The following is an 11,368-nucleotide window of genomic DNA, read 5'->3' on the forward strand; positions in this document are numbered from 1 at the left end:
TCTATTGGAATGTTCAGTTTGCTGTCTATTGGAATGATCAGTATGCTGTCTATTGGAATGATCAGTATGCTGTCTATTGGAATGATCAGTATGCTATCTATTGGAATGTTCAGTTTGCTGTCTATTGGAATGTTCAGTATGCTGTCTATTGGAATGTTCAGTATGCTGTCTATTGGAATGTTCAGTATGCTGTCTATTGAAATGATCAGTAATATTGTCAGTATGACTGATCAGTATGCTGTGGAGAAGAAACTCAACCTAGCTGAGCAGCTGCCCACAGTTTTTTAGAGTTCCACTTTGCACAAGATACTTGAAGATTACACATTTTTATCAGTTGAGGCATCACTAACAATGAAATAAGGCATATTTTATGAATTAATGCTCTAATAAATTGCTATTTAATATTTCATCAAAATATGTTTTTTTCTTCTTTTATATATACATTCATAATCATTGAGATCTTCTTGTATAGAAATACTAACTCAATATTCGACCACTTTATTTTTTTACAATCCCCTTCATTTCTATATATTTGTCATCCACATTGTTACTACTGTAACCCTAATATTTCAAAAGAAAAGCCTTGATTCCATCACCTCAACAGAAATCACCAGACTAGACCTATCTCAGGTGAAGGACTTTTCCCTCTTTTTCACCCCCTATATTGACCCCCTTCCTGGTCATTTCTGACATGGAAAAGGGGGAGATTATCAACAGATAACCAACCTATTCTAACCATGGTGAGGGGTGAAGTTTTCATGTTGTGGGTCTGCCCCCAAGAACCATCTTCCGGTTTTCTTTTTTATTTGTAAATACATAATGTATCAGAATATTTTTGAATAATACTCTGTATTTATTTATATATAATTTTTACACTTTCTTCAGCTTGGTTATTATTGCGGTTTAAATGAAATAAATTTTATTCGATTTTAATCTCAAAACAATCTATATTTCTTTATAAGTCCGACGTTTCGGCCCAATTCGGCCATCCTCTAGGACAATCTTAAATACAAGTTTAGAATCACATCAATTTCAATAAACTTATGCTGGGTATTGCCCAGGTCAATAATTTCAGTCAAAATTACCCTCTTTTGTCAATTCTTCACATTAAATTAAAACTTTTCATCACAGTCAATTTACACTATTATACTTTCTCACAACAATATTTCTTATTATTGGTTTATAACTCCAGTAAGAACATAAAAGAAGCTTCATGAACTTGGAACCTTAATAACTCAAAGCAGATTATTGTTTTTTTTCAAGCAGTTCAATAATTACTTTTTCTTTTTAACACATAAGATTTTAATTTATGGATTAACCTTAGTTTTGATTAGATTTTTGTGTGTTAATAATAGATTGTTATAGAGTGGTGTCACTCGGTGGTAAATTACTGTGTTACTAATTGGGTTTGAATCCTACTGTGTCAAATAATTATTTATTCTCTTACAGTATCAGTGAGTCAACTCTGTAGGTCGGAAGCTCTACAGGGTGCCCATATAATACGTCTAAAATAAGTTTACTTCTTTACAAAGTACTGAACCCCTGACCCTTAATGGGTTGTAGCGGTACAGATTTAAATTTTTTTTTCTATAGGGAAAGGAGCTGGTGCATCTCCCTCGCTACCTCCCCTCTCCATCCTAACCTCAGTAAAGTCTACAACACGCTATTATTAACAAATTTTATTCTCATTTATTTTTATTAATATAATTTTCCTCCAACTTTTTTCTTCTTCTTTCAATTTTCATTTACAACAAGTCCAGTCGACTAAGTGGAGAAAAGACAGAAGAGGGGGGTCAGCGGAAGACCCCTTTACCCAAAGGCAAACTCATCTTAAATGTACTATACCCTTAATTGATGAAAAATCTGGTGGTCGATCATGATTCTGACCCAATCACCTACTTGCACAACCATTGGACTAGTAACAGTACTTTCTTACAAAGTACTGGAGCCCTGACCCTTCACGGTAGTAACGATATACATTTTTTTTTAGTTGACTGATGTTAAAATCAATATTTTAAAAAATTTAATTCTTAGTACTATAGAAATAAATTTATGAAGATCCTTTTGATTTTGTAAATTGAATATAAAATTAAGAAATAAAAGTTCAAGATGAAATTATTTATTCAAAACATATGTGGAATTCATACTTATTTTGAAGTTCTGGAGATGGAGACGAAGGTTTGTTCATGTTTCCCTTCCTCAAAATATCATTTTCCCTTAAGCTTTCAGACAGTCTTAATTGAAGAATATCTCGTTCTTCAAGAAGCTGAAAATAAATTCAATTATAGCAACAGAAAAAAAAATTCAATATTTAATAAAATATTAAATTAAAATCTATGAAGAGATACATATGAATAGAGCCAACAAGTGATACTCGTCGGTTTTGCTTCTGGAGAGAAATATTACACTACAGGAATATAAGGACAAATAATAGGGGTATTCATGATGTTATGTTAAATGTAAAAAGTTTTAACATGCTAAATGTTATAAGTATAGGATTGTGAGCAATCCAATTTAAAGCCCATGTAATATGTTAAATGCAGAGGAGCTCCTAGCGGATTTTCTGGGCAACTTGTTTTGTAATCTCATAATCTTCACAAGATGATAAAATTTTCAACAGTTTTGTCACATCTTTCCTCCACCTCACTTGTTCCTCGTTTTCTCTTGAAGTTTTTTTCCCCATTAATTTATTATTATTTTTATCTATAACTTTATTAGAGTTTAAAACTTCCAGAATAAAACAGGTGATCTGTTGCTTGACTTCATTCTCTATTTAGCAGACTCCCAACCATGTTAAATATATCATTTTAAAATGCTAAAAGAAGGGAATATTTCTCCATTTAACATACTTCAAGGTGTTAAACTAAAGATCATAAATACCACTAATAAAGTAAGTTAATTTTTTGAAAAACTGAAGTACTTAGTTCAATTATAAGCACTGTCTAATGAAAAGATCAGGGCAGTCTTAGAACATAGACGCTGGTCAGCTTGTTTTGTTACAAGGAAGTATATGCTTTGAAGGACACTATTCAGTGTCAGTTATTAAATGTAAAAATATTTAAAAATTACATTAGTTTAAAACTAACCTGCATTATCTCCTGTGTAAGTTCATCACAGCGGACATCTCGGGCATGGAGCGTGTACAATACTTGGTCCAATTTGAATTGTAGCGAGAGAACTTTATCATTTGGTTTAGATTCCTGGACTTGGACCAACCTCTCTTGTGTGTCAAGAAGAACTTTCGATACCCTTTCAATTTCTAGGTCCTTCTGCTTAAGCAGAGTAACATATTTTTCAATTTCCGCATCATTTACAACAGGATAATTGGGTTGCTGTTGAAGGAGATTCTCCTGTTGAGGGCTCATTCTGGTAATATTTTCCAATTCTTTTTGCTTTTCCGATATTACAGACTCCAGATATTTCTTTCTTTCTTCCAGTTCTGAAATACTCCTCTTTAAATTGGAAATTTCATCGGCTTGATTAGATATGACCCTCTGCAATTCACTGTTCGACGCTTCAAAAGCCTTGAAGTGATTACTCATTTCTGTCAATTGGGACCTAAGGTATTCTTCATTTTCACTCCTTTGGATGTTTTGAGACTGGCTCATATACTCCAACCTGGCCATCAATTCTTGAATTTCTTCTTTTTGTTTTTCAATTACGGTGTTCTCATTACTTTTCGATTTATCAAGCTCACCTTGGAGTTCTTCATTTTCTTTGGTAAGATCTCTTAAGCGATTTTCCAAGGAGAAGATTTGTTGAGAAATCGATCCGTACTGAGTCTGTAAACTATTCAATTCATTGATAGAGTTCGTGAACTGTTGTTCTTTTTCTGATAAACTTTGCCTCAAATTAATATTTTCTTGTTCTTTATTTAATAAAGTATTCTGATAATTCTCTTCAATTTCAAGCAACTTTTCTCTTGATCTTTCTTCATTCGTTCTCAAATCTTCTATTTCCTGATTATGCCTTTGAACTAAAAGGTTTATGTCTTGGTTCAAAGAATTTACTTGTTCCTTCCAATGATTGATTTCCGCCTCAGATCTTTCTAATTTCGATTTCATTTCATCACTCTGTTTTGTAAAATCTATATTTATTTTGTTAAGGTGAGCTTGCAAACCAGATATATGATTATTTAAATCTTTTATTTCATTTTGGTATGAATTTTTTTCTTCTTCTAGTTTAGAAATTATATTTTTATAATTTGTCGTATCAAGGCTGCTTTCTGGTATTTTACTTGATTGAGGGCTAGTATTGATTTCAGAAATATTATCAAATGGATTATTAGTGAAAGTAGAAAATCCCTTAAAAACAGGGAGAGATGCTGCGTCTTCAAGCGACGGGACAGGACATTCTTCGTTTTTGGTCAGTTTGGCTAATTCTTCTTTGAGGACAGAAATTTCTTTTTCCAAATATTTGTTTTTGTTAAGTTCTGAACAAACAATATTGACAACTTCTTTCAGTTTTTCAACAATATCATTAGATATCGTAGAGATCTGCATCTTGCTAACTAAATCATCAATACAAGTTTCCAAACTATTGAGGATCCCACGAACAAATATCAGACCATTTTCTAAATCTTTAATAACTTCACTGCTTTTACGTAAATTGTCAACATGCTGAGCGATTTCAAATGCAGCAGACTCATTGATAGTTTTTAACTGTTCTTGTAGATTATTATTATTGCTCTCTAAGAAATCTATCTTGGTCTGAAGCGTTACTAATTCATTTCTAGTATTCTTCAGTTGATTATTGAGAACATCAAAGTCTTCAGATTCTTTCTGAGAAGTCATCAGCTGTTTAGAATAGGATTCCATGTGTTCTTTCAGTTGAGAATTTTCTATTGCTAGAGCTTGAATCTTTTCTAAAAGCTGTTCTGTTTCCTTTTTCAATTCAGTTAACTGAACTTTAACATTATCATTTTCTATTGACTTCTCATCAATAGCCATTTTAAGTAACCTTATCTCTTCATTAGCAATATTTAATTGTTCTTCCAGCTCTGAGTTCTTCAAAGGATCGCTTTCTTGAACCACATTAACTGAAGATGCCAACTTCTCTTTAAGTTTTTCATTTTCATCATTTAATGTTTGAATTTGAGCAGACAAGACAGAAATTTCTTCCTGCTTCAAATTGATACTTTGCATTAATTTTTCATTTAACTCTTGTTTTTCCTTAGTTAAAACATCAATCTGGAATTCCAAAGCATCTATTTCTTCATTTGCTTTTTTTGTTTCACTGTCATATGTTTCTTTTTCTTTTATTCGTATCTCTTTTAGTTTTTTCAATTCCTCATTTAATGAATTCAGTTCTACAGCAATTTCTGGACTTCCAATTGGCCGACCATCTTTAAAGTTACATATGATTCTTTGGAGTTCTTCATTTTCGACTACTAAGGCGTTGAATTTTTCTGAGAGTTCATCTTCCCCCTTATTATGAGATGGTCGATCAGATTTAAGTTCTTCAATTGTCCATTGAAGACCCTGTAATTCATTTTTCAATTCCGCACTCCTTTTTTGCCACATCTGTACTTCAATATCTTGCCGCTCTTTCATTTCTATAAGTTGGTCATTTGCATTGGAGAAAACTTCCACTTTCTTCAAAAGATTTTCTTTTTCTGATTTCAATGCATTTATTTCATTTGAAAGTTCCTTGTTTTTCAGTTCGAGTTTATCTAATTGCGATCTTAGCTCTTCTTGAAGGGCGAAATCGAGATCACTGAATCCTACCATCCTCTCTTTCTTAGATTGCTCATTGATTGCTTCCATTTCTTTCAGCTTCTTTATAAGTTTGACACACTTAATTTTAGAGGAAGCAAGTTTGTCCGTTAGACTTTTCTGCTCCTCTTCGAGCTCTTTAACTCTCTGAGTCAGGGTCTGTATCTGAAGAGCCTCGGAATGTTTGTGATCTTGCTCCAGATGCGCTTCGGCACCAATCCATCCCCAGCCCTCCTCATCATCTTTATTAACTTCGTGACTATGCTGGTCCCATGAAAATACTTGAACATCTTGGTCCTTTTTAACAAGGCTGTCCTCAGATGGAGATTTTAAATCTGAATCAGAAACACTTTTATCCAAAAGGAGTTTGTTTACTTGTTCCTGCAGTAACGTAATTTCGCTATCTTTTTCACTTAACTTTGAATTCAATATGGATTGCAGATTATCAATTTCGCGTTGTGCCGCTTCCAAAGACTTTTTCTTTTCTTCTAATTCGGAAATAATGCCGTCTCCATCACCTTTAATTACCCCTGATTGTTGACTATGCTGATTCCAAGAAAACATGGCAACATTTTGTTCTTTTTGCGGCGATGCCACATCTGCTTCAGTATTTACTTTACTTTCACTATTCCTTTTTTCTTCTCCAACTACAGCTCTTAGATTCAATATTTCATTTTGTAATTCATTTATTAAACTATCTTTCTCAGCTGATTCGCTCTGAAGCCTGTTGGTAACTTCTTCTGATATAGATAATTGGCTTTTCAAATCGGAATAAGCTTCTTCTAAATCAGTCAATTTATTAAAAAGATCGGCTCTTTCCTCGCTGAGTTTTATTAGTTCTTGATTTTTAGCTTCGAAATCATCCATTACCTGTTTTAATTCCTCATTCAACACTTCAATCCTGTCTAATGTGGAGTTATAAGAATTCCTTATATCATTGAGAGTACTTATTTCAGAGGCCATTTTTGACTTTTCAACTTCATACGCTTCTTTTTCCTTCATAAGTTCTGAATTTGAATTTTTGAGACTTTCAATTTCATTTTGTAGCATAAGCATATTGGTTTTCAGGGATTTTTCATTTTCTTCCATTAGCTTGAACTTCTTCTCCATTTCGACCTGGTATTTATCATAGGCATGACGTAGTATTTCAGCTTGCTCCAGTTTAGCTGACAGCTGATTTCCTCTTTCTTGCAACATCCTGTGTTTATCCTCGATACCAGATTCCAAATTATACATCTTAGATTTCATTCCAATAATATCTTGCTCTAGAGCTTCGATGTAATTTTCCCTTTCCTGTAAATTTCCAAGGCACATGTTGTAATTCTTGGTAACATTATCAAGCTGTTCGGCTATCATGTCCATTTCTTTTCGACTAACCAACATTTCAGATTCTAATCCTTCCAAGTTGGTTAGAACATTTTGGTTCTTGACAGATTCTTGCTGGTATAACGCTCTTAATCTTTCTAATTCAACTTCGCTATTCTTCATATCTTCCACTAATTTTTTTCTTTCAGTCTCAAGATCTCCAATTACGGTGTTTTTTTCGTTAACAATAGACTGTAACTTGCCTAGTTCGTCTTCTAGAAGTAAAACATGACTAGCCATTGAATTGACACTCGTTACATGTTCTTTTAACAGTTTCGAATCGCCTTCTTTCCATTCTTTCAATTCCTCAAAAGCTTTATTCATTTTATCAACATTTATAAGCGCAGCCGATCTTTCGGCTTCTAAAGCTTCTAATTTAGGTGTTAAATCTTCAATTATAGCTAGAAGTTTATGATTTTTAGATTGAACATTTTCTAATTCAAGACTCAATGCCTGTTCTTTATTTTTTAATGTATCTATTTCTGATTTTAGTTCAGTTTCCTGTTCAGATAGCAACGACATAGTTTTATCCTTTTCTTCTAAAACATTATTCAAATTTTTCAATTTCTCCTCCAGTTCTTGACAGAGTTTAGTTCGAATTTTATAATTAGCAGCGAGTTTCTTGAATTTCTGAGCTAGATTAGGATCTTCTTTGGATTCTGTATTTACAGCAACGCCTTCATTAGATTGCTTTTCCTTTCTCAGTGAACTCTCTATAGATCTCAATTTGTCATTTTCAAGTTGTAAATTTTCTACAATCTTTTTGGTATAGTCGAGAGAAGCAACAACCTGATCGTATTTTGATCGTAATTGGTTATTGGTTTCATTTCTTTCATTTAACGATTCATTTAACTGTACCGCAGCTTGTTCATGGCCTTCGCATTTCAACTGCAGCTCCCTAATCTTCTCAACGAGCTCACTGTTATAAGATTCTATTTCCTTCAATCTCGTTTCAGTTTCTACCTCAGCGGGGAAGTTGTTACCTTTGATGTCAGCGATCTCTTGATCTTTGAGAGACAGTTTATTATTGAGAGAATCGATTAGTATATTTTGTTCATCGAATTGACCTTTTACGAGGGATATTTCACTCAACAGCTGTTCCATTTGTCTACTTGTACTAGATTGTAACATTTCCAACTTCTCTTCCACTTCAATTGATCTCATTTCGGCTGATATCTTTTGTTCTTCGACCTCTTTTAAAGCCATTTTTAATTGTTCGACAACACTAATTTGATCATCGGTTGCTTTGTTGGCTTCATCAAGACCTGTAAAAAATTTAAATTTTTATTTTTATTTATAATTACTTTTTAATAAGTACAAAAAATTAATTATTCTCAAGATTATTTACATAATAATTAGTCAAAAACCAGGTTTTTTAGACAAGACTTTTAGAAAAAAAGTAATCTAAAAAGTAAAACTGGGCAGTATAAGCCTATAACCTCTCACTGATTTATGATTGGTCACAGTATATTAAAACTGACAATGCCTATGAAGGAATTAATAATGGTGGTTTCCTGTATGCTGAAGGTATGCAATAATGTTTGATTTCAAAAAATTTGAATTAAAAAATTGAAGTGTGCCTAATCTCCAGTATAGCCACTAATTTGAAAGATATCATTTTTCACATAACAAAACTAAGATAACCTCAATTTGATAAATATTTTTTCCATGTTCCTATGAAAACCCATTTTATTTCTATTGCTCATTATTTAAATCTGCCAGTGTGTGTCTGTAATTTTTTTTTTTAATGATCCCCTTATGCAATTAGACTCTCGAATCCGCAGATATAAAGACACTAGATTTATTGTAATGATAAATAGAATAAAAATCCATAAACCAAAAAATAAAAATCATAAAACCAATGGTATTAATTGCTATATGGATGGCTATATGGATATGCTATATGGATGGCTCTCTCATAGCCCAAGGCACAGGAGCTGGCGTCTGGTGTGGAGATGAACCTTAGGAAGGTATATCTATTTCCTTAGGGAAAAATACATTAGTATTTAAATCAGAGATACTTGTACTAGGGCTCGTTGGTAGAAGAATAATAATCTGCACAAATAGCCAAGGCAACAATAGTGGCACTTTACAACCCAGCTAAACGCTCTAGAGTTGTCGAATACTACTATGTAGTACTCAACAAACTCTCATGTGATAATAAAGTTAATATTGACCAGGCTTCGAATCACTACAGCATTCCTGATGAGAATGCTGACAGGCCAGCTAGGTGTGCCTCTGAGACCATTCCTATTACCCCGAAACCTGTGCGTGGTATAAGCTTTAGTTAAACAAAAAGTAAAATATATAATAAGATGGTCAGGGTTGCGGTCAAAAGTGAAACAAAAATAGTTTACAATTATTTATTTTCCGACGTTTCGCCCCACTTTGCAGGGCTGCTAAAATGAATCGGTTGAACAGAAAGAAACAATGAATCTAGAAAAAGTAAAATAAAGGCAGATTATGGCTTAGAAGCCAAACTTTATTGTTTAAATAAAGGATAGCTACACTGTTTCTGAACAAACCTTGTAGGATTCAAAGTGAAGTACTGCTTCAACTGGCCAGGAGTTCTTAAAGAAAAAAATCATAAGGATCAATCTAGGTCACTGTAGACTTAATAAACATATATTTAACCTCAATCTTATGGGATCACCTCAGTGCAGATTCTGCGATGCTGATGATAAAACAGCGTACCACATTATATGTTAGTGTGACTCGCATTATGTACACATCTCAAGCTTTAAACAGCTTGTTATAATGATGTAGTGTAGCTGATGCTATATTATAATTCTGATGGTGCACAATAGGCCTTATAGGTCGCAGTGCTCTTAGCCATAAAAAAAATAAAATAATGACCCTCCATCCTGGTCATTTCTGACATAAGGAGGCGTTATCTACAGGTTACCACTCTATTCTAAAAATGAGGGGATCAAATTTTTGATTGGTCAAATAAAAGTTAACCAGTTAATATAAAGGAAAATTAATTACCCCGGTCAACCAGGAATCTATTGAAATTTAAAACTTTTTTTAAGCAGTGAGCCTGTTATATTCTCGTCCTTGAATCCTTTACATTGAAGAGTTTATACAAAGAAAAAACGACAGAATATCATCAAACACATACGATAGACTTATCATATTTTAGATACCTTTTAGAAGAGCTTCCTTTTCTTCCGTTAGATGTTTCAGACTTTCTTTCATTTTCTTCATCTCTTCTTCTAATGTATCAGCTCTAAGAGAAGCAGACTGCAAAGACTCTGAAATAATATCACCATTTCAAATCGGCAACCCAAGAGATTATAAAAACCAAGTACATCATAAAGGATAGAAAATATTATTAATACAGCTAAGCCATATCATGACTGAACCGAAGTCAAATCATGACTCAGGTCAACTGAGTTCGTATAAATATAAATGATTTCAAGAAGCAAACTTGACAAATAGATTAGATTGAAGTAAAACAATGTTGTTATTTTTTGGTTTATTTTTTTATGTATATCGTTGTAAAATACTGAAACTCAAATTAATTTAAAAATTCATACTTGAAATTGATTCTTTTTTTATAGTTAAAAATATATTTATTTTGTTACCATAACTCTTTAGGCTAATACTACAGGACTTATCACAAAACTAAGTTATCTTATTCTTTCAAAAATATAAAATCCCAGGTTTTTAAAACATATTTTCATCATTTTAAAGAATTGATATTTGTCTATATTTCTATATATTTATTACTCCAATCAATGAAAAACCTTTAGTTATTGGTTGAGTTTTTCAAATTTCAAATTTATAGACACTAAAATGTATATGGGAAGTGGACAAAAGGGAGACTTTTTTATTAGTAATTGTGTATAATTATAATTTTTTATTATATTGGAAGAAGATTTTTGACTGTATAAAGTACATTGTAAGAAGATAGTCTGGGTGGCGGTCAATAAAGGTATCGAAATAGTATAAGAAAATATTATTGTTAACCAACGTTTTGCCCCACTTTGCAGGGTCAAATGATAAACAAGATATGAACTTTGTAAGAATTGATAAAACATTAAAATAAATTTACAGAGAAAATACAAAAATATGTAAAAAAAAAAAATGTTTTTGTTTTGTAAAATATATAAAAGAAATAATAATAATTTAAGGAAGAATACATATTAGGTGGATTGGAAACTAGTTCTATTATATTGTTGTATATTATACTATAAAGTAATATTATATTGTTGTATATTATACTATTATATATAAAGGGCATTGGAGTACGCCATTTCAAAGAGACCCCGAGAGCAAATAAGTTT

At 32.3% G+C, this 11,368-nt stretch overlaps 1 protein-coding gene across 1 annotated transcript in view; it reads right to left on the reverse strand.

Annotated features, from left to right (window-relative positions):
* The window catches only part of LOC106685779 (putative leucine-rich repeat-containing protein DDB_G0290503), a gene marked incomplete in the record, with an annotated part of 41,669 nt that overhangs the window by 4,672 nt on the left and 25,629 nt on the right, over positions 1-11,368 (reverse strand). The window contains 3 exon segments of the mRNA XM_067052430.1: positions 2,148-2,266; positions 3,087-8,344; positions 10,226-10,333. Of these exon segments, the coding sequence (XP_066908531.1) occupies positions 2,148-2,266; positions 3,087-8,344; positions 10,226-10,333 (5,485 nt within the window).

Source organism: Halyomorpha halys, unplaced genomic scaffold, assembly GCF_000696795.3.
Source record: "Halyomorpha halys isolate HHAL.00 unplaced genomic scaffold, Hhal_1.1 Scaffold1.1, whole genome shotgun sequence".
NCBI lineage: Eukaryota > Metazoa > Arthropoda > Insecta > Hemiptera > Pentatomidae > Halyomorpha > Halyomorpha halys.